Source organism: Fukomys damarensis, unplaced genomic scaffold, assembly GCF_012274545.1.
Source record: "Fukomys damarensis isolate Sample0158 unplaced genomic scaffold, DMR_v1.0_HiC HiC_scaffold_9, whole genome shotgun sequence".
Lineage (NCBI taxonomy): Eukaryota > Metazoa > Chordata > Mammalia > Rodentia > Bathyergidae > Fukomys > Fukomys damarensis.
This window is the reverse complement of record NW_022900921.1, coordinates 23,673,088-23,697,931: the sequence shown is the minus strand read 5'-3', so window position 1 is coordinate 23,697,931 and position 24,844 is coordinate 23,673,088. Positions and strand designations below refer to the sequence as shown.

The 24,844-nt window shown below is 46.9% G+C and overlaps 1 protein-coding gene and 1 long non-coding RNA gene across 7 annotated transcripts in view; one reads left to right on the top strand and one right to left on the bottom strand.

Annotated features, from left to right (window-relative positions):
* Positions 1-13,182, top strand: part of Stk10 (serine/threonine kinase 10) — a 122,924-nt gene extending 109,742 nt beyond the window's left edge. For all 6 annotated transcript variants that reach the window (XM_010622168.2, XM_033761630.1, XM_033761628.1 and 3 more), the window contains 5 exons: positions 684-808; positions 2,108-2,296; positions 2,994-3,119; positions 4,767-4,880; positions 11,642-13,182. In XM_010622168.2, coding sequence (XP_010620470.1) covers positions 684-808; positions 2,108-2,296; positions 2,994-3,119; positions 4,767-4,880; positions 11,642-11,782 — 695 coding nt within the window. In that variant the 3' untranslated portion in view covers positions 11,783-13,182. The remainder of the gene's footprint in view (positions 1-683; positions 809-2,107; positions 2,297-2,993; positions 3,120-4,766; positions 4,881-11,641) is intronic.
* The window catches only part of LOC104860863, a 54,032-nt gene continuing 31,428 nt past the window's right edge, over positions 2,241-24,844 (bottom strand). Inside the window, exons 3-7 of the long non-coding RNA XR_779819.3 lie at positions 15,315-15,459; positions 7,313-7,506; positions 5,556-5,770; positions 4,357-4,489; positions 2,241-3,700 (exon numbers count right to left, since the gene is read on the bottom strand). This is a non-coding gene — a long non-coding RNA (uncharacterized LOC104860863). The remainder of the gene's footprint in view (positions 3,701-4,356; positions 4,490-5,555; positions 5,771-7,312; positions 7,507-15,314; positions 15,460-24,844) is intronic.

Below are 24,844 nucleotides of genomic sequence, written 5' to 3'. Positions count from 1 at the left end.
GCAGGTAGGCAGCTGAAAAAAACCCCCTCTGGGGTCCTTGGGTCCTTCCTGGGTCTGTTGTCGCGCAGGCCAGGAGCTCCCGCGCAGGCCGGGAGCTCGCACGCACGCCGCCAGGTGATCGCAGACAGGCAGCACTAGAGTGTCTTTAGTCTGGTTGGGGAGTTCTAGTAAAATACCAGACTAGTAGGCTGAGAAGTCCAAGGTCAGGTTACAGGGGCCCAGTGTCTGCTGAGGGCCTGCCTCCTCCCTAATGGTGTGTTTCACCCTGGGTCCTCTGCTCGGGGTCTACATCTGAGCCCTTCCTGTTTGCCCCTGCCTCCCAGTGACACTTCGTCCCTCCACGGTGTAACTGCCCATTTGGCAGAGGTAGTAGCTGAGGCCTGAAGAGGTTTTCTTAATGATCTCAAGTCTCAGCCACATCTGGGTTCCAGTCTATGTGTTGTTTTCCTGGCTCCCGACTTAGACTGCTCCCTGCTCTCTGCCTGAGGCTAGGGCTGGCATCTCTTAGGCTTAAAGTTTCTAGGACTCAGATGGGCAGCATGGCCTGCTGAGGTAGCACACACAGGTTTGTGATCAGCATCACAGTATGATGAGGCCTGACAGAGGGGACTGGAGGGAAGCCCTTGTCTGGTCTTCAGGCCTGCTCACACCTCACCAGGCGGTGGCATGTCCTCCCTCCATAGACCGGGAGGCGGCCCTGTGGGAGATGGAGGAGCACCAGTTGCAGGAGAGGCACCAGCTGGTGAAGCAGCAGCTCAAAGACCAGTACTTCCTCCAGCGGCACGAGCTGCTGCGCAAGCACGAGAAGGTGAGGCTCTGGTGGGGCGCAGGTGGGGACCGCTGCTGAGGACCTGGCCAGCTGCGAGGCCACCATGATGGTGCATCTCTCAGGTGTGAATGAACTGAGAGGCCTGGGTGATTCTGGGAACCAGGGAGAGGGAGCAGATGGGCAGGATCAGGCTCCCTTGCTGACCCTGACACCTGCACTGCGTATCTCTTTCACTTTTCTTTTTTCCTTTGTCTTCCCTCTCCACTTTCTCTTTATTCCTCTGTTGCAGGTGTTCCCGTGGAATAGTTTGAGGGTTCCCCCTACACACCACCTGTGCTGGGAAACCTTCCCAGCTCTCCCACCTGGTGAGGGCCCCTAGTCTGTGTGGCCAGAGCACCTCCATCTGTGCTGATTGTCAGTCTGTTCCATTCCCGTACTAGGGATAGTGACAGATCAGCTGAAGATGCACACACAGCAGCTGTGGGGAATCCCAGTTCCTAAGTGCAGTACGGAGGTCAGCATAGGACTGTGGGAACTCAGCCTGCCTTAGAAGTCACAGAAGGTGCATGAAGGAGGCACTGCCCATGCACAGTCTTGAAATACAAACAGGTGTTAGGAGGAAGAATGAATTCATTTATCATGGCGTGTGTGTGTGTATGTGTATGGTACTGGGGACTGAACCCAGGGGTGCTCCACCGCTACCACTGAGCTACAGCCCCAGGTTTTTTTTTTTTTTTTGAGACAGGGTCTTGCTGAATTGCCTAGGCAGGACTTGCACTTATAATCCTCCTGCTTCAACCTCCCTCAGTGCTGGGACAATAGGGCTTTTTTTTAGGGAGGCTGGGAATATGGCCAGGGAATTATCTCAGTGGTTCTGCTGCCTGCCTTGCAAGCGCAAGGTCCCAAGTTCAATTCCCGGTACCCCCCCCCCCAAAAAAAAAGAGGCTGGGGACATAGCTCAGTGGTAGAGCACTTGCCTAGTACACACAGGCTATGGGTTTGAGTCTCAGCACTCCCCCACCCCCGAAAAAAAAGGCTTTATAAAATATGAATTTACAGTGGTATCAGTTATGATGAACCATCCTTTGAGATGCTACCTCATAATGGTGTAGTGTCATCTGTTTGATAAGGCATTTAGAAGACTTAAAATATTAACAGAACAGATGTTCCTTGACTCACCATGGCTTTCTGGGCCCGTAAGTTGAATTACCACAGGTCCAAGTGTTATGTAACAGCAGAAGTAAACCAGCACAAGCCAGGCTGTGCTGAGCACCCTGGGCCTTGTGGGTCCTGTGCCCAGAGCTCAGCTGACCTTGACCCTGCTGGGTGTCCCCCCAGGAGCGGGAGCAGATGCAGCGCTACAACCAGCGCATGATAGAACAGCTGAAGGTGCGGCAGCAGCAGGAAAAGGCACGGCTGCCCAAGATTCAGAGGAGCGAGGGCAAGACACGCATGGCCATGTACAAGAAGAGTCTGCACATCAATGGAGGGGGCAGTGCCTCTGAGCAGCGCGAGAAGATCAAGCAGGTGGGAGCTGGGCCTGGTGCCCAGGGCCATGTAGGAGTGGGCACAGAAACAGGAGTGGTGGGGCCCGGACCTCGTATTTGGGAGAATATAAAATATAAGATGTAGCATGAGATCTTGGGTGGGGGGTGTGCATGAGATCTTGTGCAAGTCACAAGTCATAGCCTGGAAGCTTCATCAGCCCCACAGTGAATCCAGGCCTGGTGAACACAAGGGGTGTGGCATTGTGCTGTGGACTTTGTCACACACCATCCCTTTCCCACACTAGTACTTTTATACTGCAGCTTCCTCTGCTGGTCAGCCCCTTCTTTCATCCACCAAGGCCCCACTAACACATCATGTGTGTGGCCGAGGCATCCGTGATCCCTGTGCACCCTGTCCTAGCACATGTCACATTACAGTGTCAGGTCCCCTCCAATCTTAGGGCAGGACCTGGGTGCCAGCTCAGAGTGACGACTTCAGTCAGTGGTTGCTCAGGGGTAGAGCACTTGCCTGTCATGTTGGAGGCCCTGTGTTCAGTACGCAGCACCACAACAAAACAAAAGGAACAAAACCATAGGGGTAGAGCCCGAGGCTGTGCTGGACACTTGGGCTGTGCCCAGACCAGTCCCTCTGCTGGCTTCCCGGGGGCAAGGTAAGGTAGGTGCCCCAACCAAGCAGGGCCTCTGGCCCCGAGGCACCCAAGCTCTGTCTTGTGCAGTTCTCCCAGCAGGAGGAGAAGAGGCAGAAGTCAGAGCGGCTGCAGCAGCAACAAAAACATGAGAACCAGATGCGGGACATGCTGGCTCAATGCGAAAGCAACATGAGTGAGCTACAGCAACTGCAGGTATGCCCTTCTTTACTGCCTCAGTTTCTCCAAGGAAGTCGGTGCTCAGGGACCAGAGGCTGTCTGAATAATAGCAAGAAGGATCCTTGTCACACAAGCCCAGAGTGAACTGGAGCAGGCCACGTGACATTGGGCAAATCATCTCAAGCCATACTTTTGACACCCTGAAAGTGGTTGTGGGTGGGGTGATAATTCCTGCCTTGCAGGATTGGGGTGTGGCTTTATGAAGGAGCTGATGGAGCTCAGAGTACCTTGCCCGGCTCCCACAGCTGGCATTGCTGGTTTCTCTCTCATAGAAAGGCATTCCTCTCCTGGTGACTGCTTCACAAGCCCCTGACCTCTTCAGGCTTCTGGGTTTCCTCCATGCCTCTGGGTCATCTGCAGGCCAAGGCTCAGAGATTCCTCACTGGTACCTGACCCTTAGGGATCTTGGCCTCCAGCTTTGCAAAGGCCTGAAAGTTCTGGCCTCAGGAACTGGTGCTTGGAGCCCCCTTGTGGTGAATCCAGGCATTGTTGGGGCTCAGAAATGGGGCCAACTTTGTCAGGAAATTGATCAGGCTACTGGTCTGATCTGGCAGTTTCTGGAGAAGCAAAGGGCATGCAGGAAACATTACAGGCACCAGAGCCTGCCAGGCAGAGGCTCTGTTGTTTGCCACTTACTTTTTTTTTTTTTTTGTCTTTTCAGTACAGTACAAGGTATTGAACCCCGGCCTTCCCACTGAGCTATATTTCAGGCCTTTTAAAAAATTTTATTTTGAGACAGGGTCTTGCTAAGACACTAAGTTGCCCAGGGTGGGCACAAGCTCATGATCTTCCTACCTCAGCCTCCCAGAGTGCTGAGATTACAGGTGTGTGCCACTGTGCCCAGCTTACCACTGTGTGCGTTTTAGTCAAGTCACTTACATTCTTTCATTCTTGCAGCATGGGGTTACTGTGAGGATTAACTGAAGACAGCCCATATAAAGTGCTGTGCGCAGCATGCTACAGGCCTCCATGCTGCTGTGACTGTTAATCCTAACTATACCAATTTCGAAACTCCCAGAAGCCTTTCGCTTGAAACCCAAAATAAAAATTCCCCAAAGGGTTCTGCTTTCCCAACCCAATAGGAACATGGTATCTGGATAAAGGTACTTTCCCCTGGTTTACTAATACCTTTTAACAAGATGGGTTTCCCACAGGGACTTGCCACTTCTGCTTATGAAAGACTCCAATACAATGTATAAAGCAGGTAACTTACCTCAGAGAGAGTACGGTAGAGCTTGGCAGGTCTCAGCCGTGACCCTGACTCTCATCCCTTGCCAGGCCTGGGTGAACCTCAGTAGTAGAGTGCTTGCCCAGCATGTGTGAGGCCCTGGGTTCACAGCCCAGTACTGAAAAAAAAATTCAGATAATGAAAAAGCATCTAAGAGAAAGTTACAAAATCATTGCAAACGCCATGACACAGACAATAGCTATTACCCTTCATATTGTGGAACATCCCTTGGGGCATGTGTGGAGGTATGTAAATGGGGTTATCCTCAAGAAGTCTAACACACCCGAATACCCACCCGCGTTCACAATGGTGGTGCCCTAGGAGCTATAGTATATGTGCTCTCAGTGCCTCTCCCTTCTGAATTTCACACCTGTTCTGCCTGGAATTTGTTCCAGAATGAAAAGTGTCACCTCTTGGTAGAGCACGAAACCCAGAAGCTGAAGGCCCTGGATGAGAGCCATAACCAGAACCTGAAGGAGTGGCGAGACAAGCTTCGGCCACGCAAGAAGGTAGCCACTTGGGCCCGGGGGTGCGGTGGTGGGCTCTGCTCCGGCTCTGCCAGGTGTGCCTGCCTGGGACACCTTGGGTTCCCTGATTTTGGTGGATCCTTGTTTGTGGCATCCCTAAAATGGGCCTGTAGCCTGAGAGGAAGAGGACCCATGTCACCAGCGGCAGCTGAACACCGCAGCTCCACCCTCCGCAGTGGCATACTCTTCGCTGTCTGGTCCAGTGCCTTTGTTCGGCTCATTCTCAGCTCCTCTCAGCTCAAGGGGTCCTGCCTTGAGGACACAGAAGACCTGCAGTGCTTGGGAATCAGCCCCCTTGCCAGGCCAGCCCCGCCTGTGAGGCTTTTCTCTTAGATGAAGTTATTCTGTGGTCAGAACCCAGCACTGGAGAGATCACTTTCTGAATTAGTTCTCCGTTGCACATAACAAATTGCCACACACTGAGTGGAGAGTGCTTGTCTGGGGTGTGTGGTGCTATGTGTTCAGTCCCCAGTGCCACACAAACCAAACCAAACCCAAGACACACACACACACACGAACACCAGCCATTAGCTTAAGCCAATACCCCCTTAGGATCTAACGGTGACATGTGCTACTGAAGTAGGTCAGAAGTCCCCCCATCCTCAGCTTAGGGCAGCACGAGGCTGCAGTCAAGGAGCTGCCAGGCTGGACTCTTACCTGGTGCCTGTGGAGAAGAATCACTTCCGAGCTCATCCAGGACTTGTCAGAGTCCACATCCTCACTGGCTGTCAGCCAAAGCCCACGCTCTGTGCTAGAGCCACCCACATTCCTTGTTGCGTGGCCCTCTCTCTCTCCACACAGCATGGGTGTCTTAAGGCCTTCTCATGCCTTCAGTCTCTCCAACATCCTCTTCTGCTTCTAGTGGGAAGAAACTGAAAAGGCCCTGTGAATAGACGCGGCTGGCAGGATGTCTTCTGCCTTGCAAAGAGTGAGGTCATACTCCTGGGTTCCACCTACCCTCACATGAACCGGCAGAGTGACAGGGCAAGTCCCTGGGGGCATTTGTAGAAGTGTGCCTGACAGACTTCCACCTTCACCAACAGGCTGTCCTTCAGCCCTGAGGATCGAACCTAGGGCTTTGAGTGCTGGAGCATGCAGCATTCTTGTGTCTTTTCTCACATCTCGAGCAGCCCATGTTCTCCGCCCCAAGCTCTTCCCCTCATATTAATTTTCATTGTAGCTGCTCCCAGCAAGGTTGATGACAAAACCCTGGCAGCTGGTCTGTGGGGAGGACTTCCTTGACTTGAGCTCTGGGTGGCAGGCAGCACCATCCAGCACTCTCCCTGGCCTGCCTGGTCCTCCTGGGCCCACCCTGTCCGGCTGCATCCCTGCGGCAGGCCCCCGCAGCTTCCTGGACCATCTGGGGACGTCCGACCTGAGTCTGTTCTCAGCCTTCTGGGTGATCTGGTCCATATGCCTGCCTGAGCTCACTCACTCCACAGCCCTGACATACCCTCTGAGCCACGCCCAACATCTCTTCCTGCCACCCTGGCCCCCGCTCCTGCCCAGCACACCCCTGGATACCTCCACCCACTGTCATGTCCCAAACAAACCATCATCTCTGCCAGAAATCTGTTCTATGTTCTTTTCATTTTGAGACAGGGTCTCACTATGTAGTTCATGCTGGCCTTGAACGTGGAGCAATCCTCCTGTCTCAGCCTCCCCTCTGGGATTATAGGTGTGTGACACCACGCCTGGCCCTTCTCCTGTGTTCTTGCTCCTTGGTGAATGTCACCTCCATTTTTCTGGATGTCCAGGCATCCAGTCTGAGTGATATCCTCTTCTCTCCTCGCCTGCCCTCTTGCTGTCTCATGTCAGTCGCTTAGCTCCATCCCTCATTCTCCTCAGTATTGCCCTTCCTCCTGATCAGGCCTCATTGCTTCCCACCCCATTGACCCAGACTGCCTTCTAACTGGGCTCCTGCTTTGACACCTGCTCTGTCGCCCCTGGTCCCCTTTCCCTCCAGCCATCTGATGCAGAACATAGGAACTCTCTAGCCTAGTGGTTTTCAAGCTTTCTGGTTTCAAGACCTGCCCACACTTTGGGATTCTGAATGACGTTGAGAGTTTTGTGAGATTATAGCTGTGCTCCACTACACCTGGCTGAAAATATCTTTTTAAAAATGTTTTTTTAATGCTCGGAGTACATTACGGTGAGGAACACCTACCCAGTTCAGTGCCAAGTTTTAGCCATGGTTTTTATACCATCAACTCAGATCTCTACAGTGGAAAGGGTAAATTACGTCTTAGATTTAGGAAAGTAGTTCTGACCTTGCGGTATCTGCCCTCATCTGGGTTCCTTAGGGGTCCATAGTCTACTGCTCTTGTTTCATGTCCTGTGACCTTGCCCCATGCTTGTGCTCCTCCTTGACTGCTGCCCAGGCCGTTCCCTATTTTCAGGAATTCCATACCCACCAGCCTTTGTGTAGCCAGCTTCAGTATCCATTGTCTTCCATTATTATGCTGGGTGGCTGACTCCTCTGGGCTCCAGTGACTCCCTGTGCGCACCCTGTCACAGTACTATATGGTGTTGCCACTGTCTACCATCTCGTTTGGTCATCTGTTCATTGACTTGTGCCCACGCTGTTGTAGACGCTGGAGAGCCTACCCTAATCAAAACAGACAAGTCCCCCTCAGGGAGCTGAGCCAGTGAAGAGCAGAGAAGCAGGGAAAGGAACAGGGCTGGGGTGGCAAAGGGGGCCAGCTCCAAAAGGATGGCAGTGGTACCACAGTAAAGTTCTGGAGGACAGGAGGTAGACAGCCATCAGATTCCTGAGGGAGCATTCTCGGCAGAGGCAAGAGCAAGTGCAGCGGCCTTGAGGTGAGAGTGCTCCGGCCATGGTTGAGGAACAGGGAGCCTGCGGAAGCTGGAGCAGAGTGACTGTGATGGTGTGGGGGCAATGAGAGCTAAAGATGGGGGTGGGGTGGGGCTGGTTAAAGACTGACTTTTACTGTGTGAGATGAGCACCCCTGGAGGGTTCTGAGTGGAGGAGGACATGGTCTGACTCAGGTTTTGAAAGGGTCCCCCTGGCTGCTGAAGGAGGTCAAGGTGAAAGCAGAAAGATGTAGAATAATCTTGCTGAACAGTGATGAAAGCTTGGGCTAAGACGGTGTCAGGAAGATGGGGAGAATTCATACGTATCCTCTCTATATAACACTCTCTAGGAAGTTCCTGCTGGTCATCAACATTGGGGTATCAGGCAGGCCAAAGTGATTTATTTAAGGACTTGGCTTACATAATTATGGCAGCTGCTCAGTCTGCAAGCTGCCAGGCAGAACCTAAGCTGGAGACCTTGGGAAGAGCTGAGGTTGCAGCCTGGAATTCAGAATTCCTTCTTCTCAGAGGGACGTGTGTGTGTGTGAGGTGGGTACTGGGAATTGAACTCAGTGACTGTATCACTAAGCAGTGTCTCTAGTCCTTTGTTTTTTTTTTTTTTTGTGACAGGATCTTGCTTAGTTGTTCAGGTTAGGCTTGAACTTATGATTCTCTTGCCTCAGCCTCCCATGTAGCTGGGATTACAAACATATGCCAATAATGTACTGATTTATATATTAATAATATCTTAAAAATACCTCCCCCTTTTTGGGGGGTGCTGGGATGGAACCTAGGCCTCATGCATAACAGACACTTGCTCTTATCACTGAGCTAAACCCCCTGCCTTAAAAAGAATCCTCACAGTGCCATCTGTGCTGGTGTTTGGCCAAACAACTGGGTACCATGGCCTCGCCAAACTATCACATTAAGATTAACCATCACTAGCCAGGTGTGGTGGCACACACCTGCAATCCTGGCACTCTTGGAGGCTGAGACAGGAAGACCACAAGTTTGAGTTCCACCTGGGCAACTAAGAACCTTTCTCAAAATGCGTGTGCATGTGCGTGTGTATATAAAGGGCTGAGGACGTAGCTCAGAGTGGGAGCTCTGGGTTCAATTCCTAGTACTGCAAACAAACAAAGATTATCACAAGGTCTGTGTGGTATTTATAGAGATGTCAGTATTGTACAATGTTATGCAAAAAGTTGTGCACCAGCCCTTGGTACAGCCAAAGACACACTTATTTCCTAAGCTCTCAGAGGAGAATCACCCTAATCACCCTTGATGATATTTCCCATATTCAGCTATCATACCTCAGGTCTGCTTGCTGCACCTGTGGTCTGGACAGGAAGCAGGTGCCCACCTTATCTCTGTAATGGCCTTGGAAGTCCATGGGGTGGAGACTTTCCTCCTGGTGCTAATGGAGCTTTCTGTCTGGAAGCTGGCCAGGGCCCCAGACCTTCCTGTTAGCTGGCCCGCACTCATCAGTTTCTGTAACCCTGCTGGGACAGCAATGGCCTGCTGGGACTTCTGATACCTGACACTGAAATCAATGATGTTCCTGCTGACATAGGATGACTCTGGCATCAGAGAGACAAACCACCTGGTCACCTGGTTCTCTTACTGGGACACCTCTACCCTTGGCATATCCTGTGTTTGCAAATGAACGGTTGCCTTTCCCCTATCTGCTGCATTATATATCAGGTTGCCTCCCAGGGCCTGGGCTCAGGGCAGGCACTGCAAGTATATGGTTGGGGCAGGCAGTGGCCCTGAATTTTGCCTGTGGGTGCTGCATCTTTGCCTAATTCTGTGTTGCATTCTTCTGTCATTAGCTACCTAAGTTGGTGTTGGAGCACTGATCCAGGGTCAGATGGTTTACATTCTGGAATAACTGATCTCTTACACTATTGAATGATAGTCAGCTGCCTGGAGCTCCCTCCCTTTTATAGAAGGGAAGTGACTGGACATTGTGGAATATTTTTAGAAACATTCAGATTGTCAGGTGTGGTCCCACACACCTATCTATAATCCCTGCACTTGAGAAGCTGAGGCAGATGATCACCATGAGTATGAAGCCAGCCTGGGCTACATAGTAAGATCTTGTCTTAAAAAACAGGAAAAAAATAGAAGCGAAGAAAAAAGAAAAATTAGTTTCTTTCTTTCAAGTAAGTACAGAATGCTTGGTAGGGCCAATGAAGTGTTACTTGGCTGTCATAGACACAGAATAAAACCTCCAACACCTTCTCTTCTGAACTTTGGCCTTTTGGGCTGCAAAATGTAGTTAATATTTCTTCCCTTAAAGCAGGTGTTAACATGCTCCTATGGGCCAAATCTGGTCTCTCCCCATATATATAAACTACGTTTTATTGGACACAGCCATCTTCCTTCATTTACATTTGATCCCTGATTGATTCTGCAAGGCAGTGATAGTTGAATTAGTTGCAATGAAGCCCTTACTATCTGGCATAAAAAGCTTTACTATCTGGAAAAAGCTTGTTGACTGACCTTAGAAAGTTATATGGTGGGGGAAATCTGTGGTGGGAGAGGATGTAATATAGAAGGCACAGGCTCCAGAGTCAGATGTGTGGCTAAAATCCTGATTTCCTGTCACATGTTGAGTAACCCTTATTTGGAATTCTTGGTGCCAGAAGTTTTGGGCTGTTTCAGAGTTTGGAAATTTGCATATATGAAATGGGATGTCTTAGAGATGGGATGCAGGTCCAAACACAGAATTCACTTGTTTCACATCTAACCTTGTACACATTGCCTAAAGGTAATTTTATACTGTTTTTCCAGTACACCTGACTGTGGCCCATTACATAAGGTCAGGTGTGGATTTTTCTACTCAGAGCATCCAATTGGTACTCAAAAGGTCTTAGATTCTGGAGCATTTAGGATTTTGTATTGTTATTTATTTATTTTTTGTTACCGGGGATCAAACTTGGGACCTTGCACTTGCAAGGCAGGTGGTGGAACCACTGAGCTAAATCCCCAGCAGGATTTTGTATTTTTAGAGGAGGGATGCTCAGCCTGCACCAGTTGTGAAGTCTTAGGCAAGTTACTAATCCACTCTGTGCTCAAAAGGTAGTGCTATTATTATTCCAGAAAGGGAATTTAGCTCAGTGGTAGAGCATAGGCCTAGCATAAACAAGCCTGTGTTCATTCCCAGTCACCAAAAAGAAAAAAAAAATTAGTATTCCTACAGTGACAGTCAGAAACTATGGTCTGAAATGGCTTATTACATTTGACAATGATTTACATTTTTGAAGTTGTGAACCTTTACGTACAAGATTTGACATAGAAATCTGAATTTCCAATTTGTTTGAAACTCCAGGAGTTCTGGCAGCACTATCCGTGAAGCTTAAGTTGTTTTCTTTATACTTTGCATCCTTTGTGAATTGGATCCTTATAATTGGAGAACTCTTAAGAAATGTTTCTGACGCTAGTGTGTGGTGTATGCCTTTACTCCCAGCTATTCAGGCTGAGTCAGGAGAAGCACTTGAGGCCAGGAATTCCAGGAATCCTGGGCAACATAGTAAGATGCTCTTTTAAAAAACAAAACAGAAAACTGGGCACTGTGCTGCACACCTATAATCTGAGCAATCTGGGAGGCTAAGGCATGAGCATCGCAAGCACTGTGGCACTCTGACATCTCTGCTGTCCTCATGGTCGAAGCTCTCCCTGTCTTCTCCCTCAGGGTCTTCCTGTGGAGACTTCACTCGGCTTCGCTCCTCCACTGGCATTTTTCCCACCCTGCATCTGGGCCGCTGCTGAGCACAGAAGGGGGAGGTAGTAGATTGTAGGAGGGAGAGGCCATGACTGGGGAGGGGCTCTTAGAGGTGGCCTTACTGGATGGGTCCTGCAGGTGGGAGACATGCGTGTGGCCGTGGGCTCCCACCGAGCATTGTCTACGTTTTCTCTCCCCCTAGGCTCTAGAGGAAGATTTGAACCAGAAGAAGCGGGAGCAGGAAATGTTCTTCAAGCTGAGTGAGGAGGCAGAGTGCTCCGTCCCCACCACGCCGAGCAAGGCCGCCAAGTTCTTCCCCTACAGCTCTGTGGATGCTTCTTAAAACCCCTTTGCCGGAGCAGGGCCTCGGGGTTCTGCCATCCTCTTTCCCCTTGTTCTGTGCCAGTTTGCATCCAGCCGCTTGCTCTGTGCCCTCTGGCTGTGCTCCACACGCCTGCCTGACTCCTCACTTGCTCGTGGAGAATGAAGAGTTACATGTGGCACCTGTCCCTGATGTGTGTCCTCATCGAGCTCCATGTCCCGTCCAGCTGCACCTGACTTGGGCTCTCAGTGGGGGCAGGACCCAGGAGGAATGGGTGTGCCGGGGCCTCAGGGGCCCTCTTTTCTGCCAAAATGCCAGTTTTGCTGTCGGGTGGCACAAAATGCTGCTGCTGAGTCACTGTGGGCTCATCCGCATTGTGAGTGTGGTGGTTTTTAGCGATTACTTGCAGTATCAGACAGGAACCTTATCCGCCATTTCAGCTCCCAGTAGAGCCAGTCTGGCAGCTGGCTACTCGGGATGTCTTTGCTCCCCTGGTTCCCCATTTGCTTTCTGCTCAAGACAAGGCTGCGTGTATGTGAGGGGAGGAGATGGAGAAGGAACCTCAAGTGTTTGTTCTGCTGTCCTCGCATTTCCTTTCGCTGGGCGTGCGCGCACACACGCACACACACAGACACAGACAGTGAGGCTTGCGGATGCACTGAGCTGCAGGTTTGCTGGAGCAGTTGGTGGGCAACACGCTGGGTGTTGGCACCAGAAGCCCAGGGATGGCACAGGCTGTACTGCTAGTCTGACTTATTTTGGCCCCACACAAGGGATAAACTCCTCACCACACAAGACTTCCACAACCCAGCCTGCCCACCCAGTCTGCGGGTGCTACAGGAAGGACCTTTCCTTTGGCCTTGGGCCCCGTCCCTCCCCTGCTTGGCAGTCACTTGGCTTTTTTTCCCAGAAGAAAAGGCGTGGGGGTCGGCTGTGGAACACAATGCTCCCTGCCCCTGGGAACCTGGCCGAAGTAAAGGTCCTGACCTTTGGTGGACTCCTGGGTCCTCAGGTTACTCAGCCGGCCTCCTGAGACACTGATCCTATAAGGCTGCAGAGTGTATGTAACCCAATAAAAGCAAGTGCCCCAGCCTGCTTGCGGCTTATTTACAAAGACTTTTTTCATCCTGATTTCCAACTGTTCTGTGAAAGTAAATATAAAATGTATGGCTGGCTTCTAGCCAGAGACAGTGACAATGCTCGTCATCCCAGCACTCAGGAAGCTGAACCAGGAGGATCATGAGTTCGAGTCTAGCCTGGATCACATACTGAGGACTTGTCCAAAAAAATATATATATATGTATGAATGTTTTGTGTGCATGTATGTATCTACTTAGAATCTACAGTGCTAGCTGGGCTACACGCCTGTAATCCCAGCACTCGGGAGGCTGAGACAGGAGGATCACTGCGAGTTCAAGACTAGCCTGGGCTACACAGTGAGTTCCAGAGCAGTCTGAACTACATAGTGAGACCCTGTCTCAAAAAAAAAAAAAAAAAAAAAAAAAAACTATAGTGCTGCTACTGATGGGCATTACTGAGTCTGGTCACTGTTTCCCCACCACCCCCGCCGCCCTAAGGTGCCCAGGCTGGGCTTGCATTTGGGATCTTTGTGCCTCCACCTCCCACTCAGACTCTGGTATTTTTTTCTGGTAACGGAAGACAGACATGCAGGAGGACTCTGTCCTTCCCTACTCCTGAAGGCTAGGGTTTAGCAAGTTACTTTTGTGCTTCTGAAGCAGAATACTGGAAAGTTTCTCAGCACTGGTTATAACTGGATACTTGGGAAGGAAGGGGCAGCCATTGAACAAGGAAAGGAGACTTGGGGCTCACAAATCTTAAACCGCAGTAAAGAAGTTCTCAGGGCCACAGGAAGGCAATGATTTTCTTAGCTTAGTGAGCATTTGGCTTGCCTGCCTCAGCATTTGACCCAGGTGGGATGGTTTCAGGTCTCACACCAATGAGACAAGCTGAACCATTGCCTCTTCCTCTTCTCTCTGGGGCACAGGTGCTGGGGGCCCTAAGCAAGGCCGTGTGGGTGGACGTCAGGACTTTGTTTACAACATTCCCTTTTGCAGCCCCGGGTGTGGGAATGAGTATTAGGTGAAATGCCGGTTCTGTGGTTCAGGTCAAAGTCTGCTCACTCCCTTATTTGGCTTGTCACTCATTGTCCTGGCCCTTTAGAGTTCTTCCTTTCCTGCTCAGGGCTGCCTGAACCCTGATACCTGCCCTGTGCCTCTTCAATGGGGTGCGGCCTGGTTTTCCAGCCTCAGGTGAGCTGCTGTGCTGTGCGCTCCATCATTGAGAAGGCAAACTCGGTATTCTGCGTTCCCTGTGCTAACATTTTCTTTGGAAGGGATGGAAGGAAATGTTTCTCCTTTCCAGTTTATTTTTAGCAGAGTAAATATAACATATTTTCTCTTTATGAAGGATAGAAGTTATTTTTATGTAGTTTCCAAAATTTACATAAAACTTTTGTAAAATGTTCTCTGCAAAGTGAACTGAAAGAATGTAAATATGCTTCTAATAAAATAAAGCAATTTGCATTGAGGTGGTTTATTTATTTGGTACCAGGGATCGAACCCAGGTCCTTGCGCTTGCGAGGCAGTCATGATACCACTGAACTAAATCCTCGGCCCTAGTTCTTTTAGATCGGTGTAGAATGCTTACACTTATATGTTTGCCCACTAAGCAAGGGTTTACCCTCTGAGTATAGAATCTAAGGTCAGACTGTGGGTTTCTGTTCTGCTTTACAGAGGGAAAAGGGTGAAGGAGAGATAACGTGCTATGTGAGTGGGCATGTTCTCTACAGGCATTTAGTATCCTCTCGTTTAACAACAAACACACTGACCTCTAAGAGTTCTCATGTGTTAAGTTAATAGCGTGAATCAGATTGAATCCTTTCAGCAACCCGTGAGAAAGACGCTGTATTCCCATTTACAGATGAGAAACCAGGCAAAGGGAAGGGCCAGGCCAAACCTGGCTACTGGTAAGTGGCATCTGTGGAATTCAAGCAGACCTCTTAACCACTGCTGTCTCCACCACACCCGTCTAACCCAACACCCATTGAACTACTCAAGGGTCACATAAACCCCTAACCACCTGCCATCTCTGCCATACTTAAAAAATTTGTCTGTCATGCCTCTCAAATACCATTCAGGGATTCTTAACCTGGGGTCCACAGCTTCTTTGTACTTGGCTGGCACAAGTTTTAGTCTTTAGTTTTTCTGACCTTGATATGAACCATGTCCTTTCCTTGTGGATGGGGCTGGCAACCCCCAGTGGTATTAATGCTGCCTCTGACTGTTGCTGGCAGGAACCACAGATACTTCAAGATCACATCTAGTGGCCGAGGATATCTCTAACTATCCTATTTATCCACCATGGAATTATAGTTTTTCTCAAAAAACAATCATATTCATTTAGTTTGACATTTCCTCTGATCTACAGGGAAAGATGTCAAAAGAAAACCTAAGAAGACAAACACATAAGTGCCCAGCCCCCATGAACTCAGATAATTTAAACGTAGGAACACTTCTGTTCAGCAGAAAATTACCTTCACTTCTGGAAGATGTTTCCACATCCCATTCCACTTCTTCTCTTGCAGCCACTTGGGCCTTCAGAATAGCAGCATAGGATTGGAAATGTAGCTGTGGCGCTGCACCTGCCTGGTGAGCACAGGGTCCAAAATTCAATTCCCACTACCGGAAACAAAAAACAGAATAGCAGTGTTTCCTCAGCCAGCCACTGGGGCTTGGTCTTTATTTTTCATGCTCTTAAACATGGGTGCATTTTTTAGAAAGTCAGCAAAATCCGAGAGTGGACCTTGCTGCTGTGAATGCACACTTGGTCCAGCTGTGCCAGTCACCTCTGTGATGTTGGACATTTGCCAATTCATGCTGATCTCTGCTTCAGTGAGCTTCCCCCATCTACCAGCGTGTCTCCTGTGTCACAATGTGGCCTTCCGCCTCCTACAGGACTTTAATCAGCACACCAATAGACATCTTGATAGGAAGAAAGTCCTCAAGCCTTTCCTCACCTCTCCAGTCTCCTCCTCCTCCTCCCCTTTACTCCTGCTCCGTGCAGGCATCTAATCAGGAGATATGATGGCAAGGGTATGACATATGTGAATGGCAGGCCCCTTCTAGTGATTATTAGATCTACATCAGCAGATCTTGTTTAATGTGATACGTGTATATACATCACATAGGTATGTGTCACAGAAAAATATATAGTTTTCCAATGTTTTGATATTTGTTTTTCATCATGACTAGTTTCACTTGTAACCCCATGTGCTTCCTAAAGTGCAAGGTCCTGTGTTCAATCCCAGTAACCTCCCCCGCTCCAATTCTTTTGAGAAAGGGTTCATATTCTTTGTGAAATACAAAAATCAATTAAGAACTCCTACTGGTCTGGGGATTTAGCTCGGTGGTGCCGTGCCTGCCTCGAAAGGGCAAGGTCCTGAGTTCAATCTCCAGTAGAGGCCTGGGGGACACGACTCCTACTGACTGTAGCCCTCTGTGTTTTCCGTCCAAGAAAGCTTCTGACCAGTAGGGAGCAAGCATAGTCAGTGTCCCAAGTGGGGCCTGTAATCTCTGTCATTGTTGATTACTGCCTGGGGGATGCAAATGACTAAGAAACTGCTAGGCCTAGCATTAGGGGCTAGAAGAATGAAGCTCCAAGAATTCAGGAGACTGGCAAAGCAAAACAAAAAAGCAGTCCATTAGCGGATATGTGGAACTTGGGAAATGAGGTTATCCTACATTTACCCCTCTTAAGCACCCAGTGCTGGAGAGGTTGAAATGAGTGAGACTGTCACTGTCTAACACACCTGTTCTAATGGTAAAACATTCAGAAAAGCAGAGTTTGGGCTGACATTGTCTAGGGGAGTCAGGGAGGACTTTCCAGAGGAGGGGATCCGAGTTCTGCAGGACAAATGAGCATGTGTCAGAACAACACACTTCAGAGTAGTGGGTAGAGTTTATGATAAATGACTCAAAGGTCATGAGACTGGAAATGGCAGGGCCAATGAGCTTGTCTGGCTGGCTAAGATATCTTACAGGCAGTAAGAAGGATGGGAATGGGTTTCAGGGGGACGACAGTTGACATTATCTTTGACATTATTATTGAGATTTTAGGGAGGAAAAGGAAGATTGCAGGCTCCAGGAGGGTAGGGAATAAGACTTATTAGCTGGCACCTAACTGCCCAGAGCCTGAATGGTACAGTGCTGGTGATGACAGCTTCTTAGCCCTGAATAAGCCAGAGACACAGTCTCAGCTCTGTGGTACAGAGGTGTTCACTAGATCTAACAGTTATACTGAGTTAAACAAAACCAAGAGAACTTCCACTTGCAGTGATAGACTAGAAAATGTAGACCAGTTCTAGCATGAAGTAGAAAATCTGGGCAAAACCACCAAACACTTCTACTTGAAGGCACATGAGAAGTACAAAACAGCGAAGAATCACCAGGCCAGAACTCAAGCAAGGATGGAGGGCCAGGGAAGTGATTTTTACAGCTCACTCTGGGAGCATTTGCTGATCCAGGAGAGGGTAACAAATGCAGAGCTGAGCTTTTGGCAGGTTCCAGGGCTATGAGCACAAAAATTGGAGCCCAGGGCCTAACATGGGCAGAGTAGAAGGGACTCAGGTAGAACTATTCCTTTTGAGTTCAGGCCCCAAAAGGCTACACCCATGATCACAGCCTCTGGGGACTACTTTACATAATGAAAGCTTCTGAAGTTGTCCTTGAGTGATCCAGAATTGCCAGTGATCACAACCCCCAGCATTGGCAAAGGTGCATCGTTTGTGGTTGGGGAAATACCTTGGGCTTCAGTTATTTCTGAAAATAATTTTAGAAATATAATGTCTAGTGCACAATTAAAAATAAGGCACACAAATAACATGAACTAAGAACAAAAACAAGGGACATTAGAAACAGATCAACAGGAGCTTTGCATACTGGAATAATGAACTATGAGTTTAAAATCACCATGCTTGAGGGTTGTGTATATACCTCATAGTACTTGCCTAGCATGCTCAAGGTCCTGGATTTGATCCCCAGCGCCACAAAAACAAAATCACAACTCAAGCCTATAATCCAAGCTACTGTGGGGGCTAAGGCAGGAGGATCACAAATCTGAGGCGAGCCTGGGCAACTTAGTGAGACCCTGTCTCAAGAAATAAGCCTGGGCGTGCAGATCAACAATAAGTACTTGGGTAGCGTGCATGGGGCCTTGGGTTTAATCCCCAGTGCAAGGAGGAGAAAAAGTCATTATGCTTGCAATGTGGAAAGAGATATAGTTCATGACCTGAAAATTTCAGAAGGTTACTTAAAATAAAAACTTACTAAAATAACAAAATATTCTAAAATGAGATGTTGTTTAATCAGTTTGAATATTAAAAACGCTGAAATTGTCGGGCCAAGGATTTAGCTCAGTGGTTCTGCCACCTGCCTCACAAGCACAAGGGCCAAGTTTGATCCCCAGTACCAAAAAAAACCCCACCAAAAAACAAAAACACTAAATTCTAAACTTTAAAAGGCAGATTTTACAGTATGTGACTTATTTCTCAATAAATGTTACAAAAAATGAGAAAACATGGTAGACCATGTGCTTAACATGTGTAAGGCTCTGGGTTCTATCCCCAGTACCACCAAAGAAAGGGGGGGTAGGGCAATATTTCTAAAATTTTTAAAAAAATGAAACAAAGTCTAGTGAAGGTATAGTCATGGACATCTTCGAGGCCTCCATCAACCATTAAATTAGTCCAGAGCCCTGTCATTCTGTGTTAACTCAGCTTTTCATCACTGTGGCAAAATACCTGAGTGGTTTATTTTGACCTATGGTTATAGAGGTTTTAGTCCATGGTTATTTGACCCTGTTGCCTTTATATATCATAGTGCAAGTATGTAGAAGAGGAAGCTACTTATATCATGGTGGTTGGAAGTGGAAAAAAAAGATAGGAACTGCTCATTTCTTACTCTGCCTGGTAAGCACAATCCTCTAGTGACCTGACTTCTTCCCACAGGAGCCACCTCCTAAAGGTTCCACTAGCTCCCAGGAGCACCATATGCTCAGGACCCAGCCTTACAACACATGCGCTTCTGGAGGACATTTAAAATCCAACCTACAATATCTTATTATCTATCTTTATCACTTCTTATCACTTTGACCAGGATGATGAGGTTTTGAGAAAGTTTATATAACATTTTCTTTACCAATTCATGAGAAGGAACAGGCTGAGAAACTGATGAATCACCAAACCAACAAAGTAGGGTGATTCTTCCTTCAAGACCTCAAGAAAGAAAACTGAGACAGAGTTAGGAGGATCACAAGTTCAAGTCCCACAAGGGCAACTTAATGAGTCAATTTCAAAAAATAAGAGGGAAAGGTAAGTAGCTCAGTGGTAGAGCATCCCTGGTTTCAATCCTCAGTACTGCAGGAAGGAAGGAAGGAAGGAAGGAAGGAAGGATGGAAGGATGGAAGGATGGAAGGATGGAAGGAAGGGAGGAAGGGAGGAAGGGAGGATGGAAGGATGGAAGGAAGGGAGGAAGGGAGGAAGGGAGGACAAGAAAAACCAAGCAAGCTGGTCTATCCCAGCACTCAAGAAGCTAGGGCAGGAGGACCATGAGTTCAAGTTCAGCCTGGGCTACTTAGTTCAAGTTCAGCCTGGACTTCATAGTGAGTCCTTGTTTCAAAAAGGAGGAGAATGGGAAAAAGAAAAGGAAAAAGAAAAAAGAGGAGAGGGGAGGGAGAGGAAGAAAGAACACTGAATCAATGTGAATCTCTCTTAGTAATTGAACTAGATGATAGGTCAGTTAGAAATGGGAGTTGAGGGCTGGGGATTTAGCTCAGTGGTGCCACCGCCTGCCTTGCAAGTGCAAGGTCCCAGAGTTCAATCCCCAGTACCGATAAACAAACAAATAAATGGGAGTTGAGAGGCTGAAATATTACATCATCATGAGAAATCACACTAGGAAGAGTCAAGTACAAGATGAAGTTAGAAGCTAGGCATGGTGGTGCCTGCCTGTATATGGTTTATATGTAGACTTTCCCCCAAAGCCTCAAGTGCAGATAGGTGGGGCTTTTGAGGGGTGGCTGGATCATGGTACTAGATTATGGGGTATGTGATTGGTTTAGTATGGTTCTCTGTGTGGATAATGGGAAGGCCAACCCTGGGTGTGGATGGCAGCAACCAACTGGCTTGTAGCTTGAATGGAATAAAAAGTGAAAGGGAGGCTTTCTGCGCACTGTCTCCTGTCTGCCACAACATGGCTGTTTTTCCTCTGCCATTTCCCTCTTGTGCTACCCTGCACTGGAACCACCATACTATGGACTGAAACCTCCACAAACTGTGAGCTAAAAAAAACAAAAAACAAAAAACTTTTAATTTGGGTGACAGGTATTTTGTCCCAGCAACAAGAAAGTAACTAAGACAATGACTGATATCCCAGCTGTAAGGAGACTGAGGCAGGAGGATTCAGAGTTTGAGGCCAAGCTGGGCCTATATAGAGTTCAAGACTAGGAATAGTGAGACTTTGTCTTAAAAAAAAAAAAAAAGGTCAAAAAGGAGCTGAAACTCAAAGATGATTTCCGCATTTCTGCCTTTGCTAACTGGGTAGGTAAACTTATCATTTGCTGAGATTAAAAAAAAAGATGGGCAAAGGACACAATTTGGCATGGTAAAGGGGGAATCAGACATGTAAAGTGAGAGCTTTGAAAAAAGGTTTAATTTTCACGTGCTCAGTTTGAGATGCCTACGAGACAACCCTTGTGAGACATACACAATAGGATGTCACTTATCTATACACATCTGGAGCTCAGGGGAAGTATATAAGCTGGGGTATAAATTTGAGAATATACTATTAAGTGGATAATTGAGAAAAGTCAAGCTGGAGAGATAAGCTTGATCAGAAAGAGACATGTAAATCATTAAATACTGTAGACAAATGCCTGGCTGCAATGTGAGGAAAATGTTGGAGGAGCACAGACTGGATGGAGAGTTATAGTAAGGGTCTTCACATAATCCAGGTAAGAAGAGATGGGAGTTTTCATATAGCTTCATATCCTGGCCTTTTCAATAATATAAATATATCATATTAAATACTATACACAATTATTTATTTTAGTGGTGTTGGGGATGGGAACCTAAAATCTCATGCATGCTAGGTACATGCTCTATCACTGAGCTACATACCCAGCCTGACATTATATTATGAACATTTAACCATGTCACTCAAGTTCTCTGGAAATAGTTTTAAATGGGTAAATAACCTATTGATCTATGAATACATAATCTACTTAACTTCTAGGTAATAGGTATTTAGGTGATTTTTAGTTTTTTGTTAGGAAACTTATTCACATAATTGAGATCATACTCATTAAATATATCATGGGTTGGGACTAGCACAGTGGTAGAGCACTTGCCTAGCAGGCATGAAGTCTTGAATTGATTCTCGGCACTGAAGAGAGACAGAAAAGGAAAACATGGTTAGGATTGTACTCATTAAATGTACACCATATGGATCCTCTGCCTTCTGGTCCCCCTATAATCACTGGGAAAAACAAGTTATGACTCATTCTGACCTATAACTTATGATCACCCCACTTGTATTGAAGCATGCTGAAAGGCCGATGCATGGACTTCTGGTGTCTCCCTTCTCATTAAAGCAACTGAGGCAATATGTCCAAGGTGGTGCAGAACAAGATGGCAGATCCCCCAACAAATTCAATTCATAGGGACCATGGAAACCACAGCCTTCTGCCAGTTCACATAGGACACAAGGCATGAGCAAAACAAACTTCATTCACACTTGCATCCCAGCTATCTGGGAGTCTGAGGAAGAGCTGCCAGCATGAGAAAAGTGGCAGTCTGGTGATTGGTGGCAAAATTTAGCCTCTCCAAGATCTGAAATAAAAAAATAGAAAATAACGACTTGTTGAAGAAACAAAGAGTAGAGTGCTAGGAATTGGAAAGGAATTAACAGCAAAAATTAGAAGTTACAGAGAAGTTAGAAAGATGGTCCACAATACAAAGAAAAGGAGGAAATTATTTGGACTTTCTCCTGACTCTTGTGGCTCATAGGGAGGGGAATCAGGCTTCTCAGAAGCCAAGTACCTAGGGCTCTCCAGGAGAAATGGCAGCTGAGCCCATGGCCTTTGTGAAGTGCAAATAGAGTATAAAGTTTTACTCCATGGTGACTCCTTCCTCATGACAGGCAACAGCCATAGAGGGTTTTAAGTGTGGGTGCCCACTATATCACCAGAGTGGTGGGTTTTACCATTTTTGGAAGGTGTTATTTAAATGTGGGACTCAGAACAATTAAAGAACAATTTCACTTCAGGGCTGTAACTGGATGAGAGAAGCCATGGGAGAGAAGCATACACAGGGAAAAGGTTAGAAAAAGATTCCCTGGGAAGTTTAAATTCTGGCCAGGAAGGACATAGGCCCTACCCACAGTGGAAAGAAGCCAGGCCTAGCTCGAGTTGTGCTTAGAAACAAATGGGTCTGAAAGTGACTTCTGGCATTAAGCACTTCAACTTTTGCCTACTGCCTATACATCTAGCACAGATCTGAGGTCTGATGGCCTTCTCCACCCACCAATATGAACAAGTATACATCTCAGCATGGACATGGCCACAGCATGGAGTAAACAGAGGGCTTCTGAATAGGGGGCGTACAGCTAACAAACCCACAGGCCTTAAGGCTAAGCAGAGAAGATATACTTGATGGATTCCAAAAAAGAAGGAAAGGACTCATTAAAAAATACGGAGAAGCTGGGTGGGATTATACATGCCTGTAATCCCAGCACTTGGGAGGAGGAGGCAGGAGATGGCTGCAAGGCGGCCAGCCTGGGCTAACAGTAAGTTCAAGGCAACCTTGTGAGACCCTACACAGTGAGACCCTGTCTCAAAAAACAAACAGGGCCAGGGATTTATCTCAGTGGTTCTGCCTTGCAAACGCAAGGACTGAAGTTTGAACCCCAGTACCAAAAAACAAACAAATGAGAAAAACAAAAATTTCCTGTTTTTGAACTCATTTTTTTTAAATTTCTTTTTTCCTAGTCCCTTTTCTGTTTTTCCTTTTAATTTTATTTTTTAATTAATTTTATTGGTACATTTAATGTACACAATATAATGGCATTCATTGTTGGAAATTTGAACCTTTATAATCAATCTTGGTTCTTATTTTTCCCCCATTCCCCTGCATCTTTCTTTTTTCTATTTTATTCTCCATATTATTTCTTTTTTCTTCCTTTGTTTTATCTTCCACCTCTCATTTGTTCTTTTCTGTTACTTTAGTTTTATAAATATCCATCTACTCAGTTATAGGGAGTATATTCCTTTACCTTACTTTTCTCCTCTTCTCCCATTGTTTAATTTTTCAAAAATTTTTCTCATGCTCCCATTCCAACCTCTCAGTATCTTTAATAGTACAACCATTAAGCCTTATTTATTTTTAGATAGTTAACTATGTTATTATGGTTAAATTTTTTTATCATTAGCAGAGGTATAATTATCACAGTTAATATATATGTAATGTATGTCAATGTCTTAGTTACTTTTCTCAATGCTAAGACAAAATACCTCACACCTAACATTAAAAGAGGAAAAGTTGGCCCCGATCCACCAGCGGGAAGGAGAACCACGCCTGCTCCCGACCCAGCCGGCATCGCTCAAGTGCTAGGAAGGTAGCCGCACAGGCATCCCTGAACCCCCATAAGTGCCCCCCTCACATTTTCAGACCTCCTGACTGTGCCAGTCTTTGGACCCACTCTGCAGAGGCAGAGGTGGTCATCAAGGGTATTTTTCTGAGTTCCCAACTTTGAACATCTTTAAAGAAAGGGCATGGGAAACCTGTAATAGAACGTTGTGGAGTTCAACCATTCAGAAGGTTGGGGAACTCAATCTGGGCCATGCAGCCCGAGGTCAGTCAGCGTCATGGGGTTCAGCCATTAGCTAACAGAGATCAGGGGTCTTGCATCCTCGCTCTGTCTGAGCCATTAAATGGTAAATACACTATATTGAAATTTTGTTCACTGCAGACATGTTCTGGACTGCTTATTGATTTCAATTTAATTCAAATGATTTAAGGGTGATAGATTAGTGACTACCACAGGTGGTCAGTGTCCAAGTTGTGCTTGATCTTAATGTGTTGCTGATTGTATCAGCTGGGGTAAAGCATTGCTGTTGATTTGATGAGCTGTTTTCTCTGATGGTATGAAGATGAGAATGTCTGTGGGTCATTAGAGACACAGAAGCTAGGGTGCAAATATACCAGGAAGATTTGGGTGATAATCCAGAGATTAAACCAAGGACAGTCTGACAACAAAAATTAAAATGAGAAAACACTTAAGCACGACACAAGGACAGACTTCCAGTTCACCAATGGCAAACAGTAGGGCAAATGAGAATGAAAAGGCCAATAGTGAACCACCAGGACACCCTGAACTCAAAGCACAGGAAGTAACAAAACAGATCAGGCTCTAGAAAAATTCAAAACAGAAACAACTTCCTAGACAACCACAGAGATAGTGAGCAAAATGGAAGTCGTGATTTGAGACTCTAGAGCAGAAACTGACAAAAAAATAGATGAGCTCAGCACCATGATAGAAGCCATGAAGGCCCAGCATAAGAAAGAAATGGAAAAAATAAACGCCCAACATAGGAAAGAAATGGAATCCATAAAACAGATTCAAACAGATATCCAGGAGATTAAACACTCTATTGAAAGTGTACACAACAGAATAAAAGAATGTGAAGATAGACTCTCAGATATAGAAGATAAGATTGCAGTCAGTGAGCATGAAAAGCGGTCTCTTAAAAACAGTAAGAGATCATGAGAAATCGATCCAACAACTCCTAGATGATGCAAAGAAGAATAACATAAGACTGACAGGAATCCATGAAGTAGCAGGAGAAAATACAAATGACTTAAAAAAGCTGTTTGCAGAATTAATGACAGAAAACTTCCCAAACAGAGGGGAAGCATTTGACATTGAGATAACTGAGGCATATAGGACCCCAACTAGCTACAATCAAAAAAAATCTACACCTAGACATATAATAATCAAGATCCCAGAAACC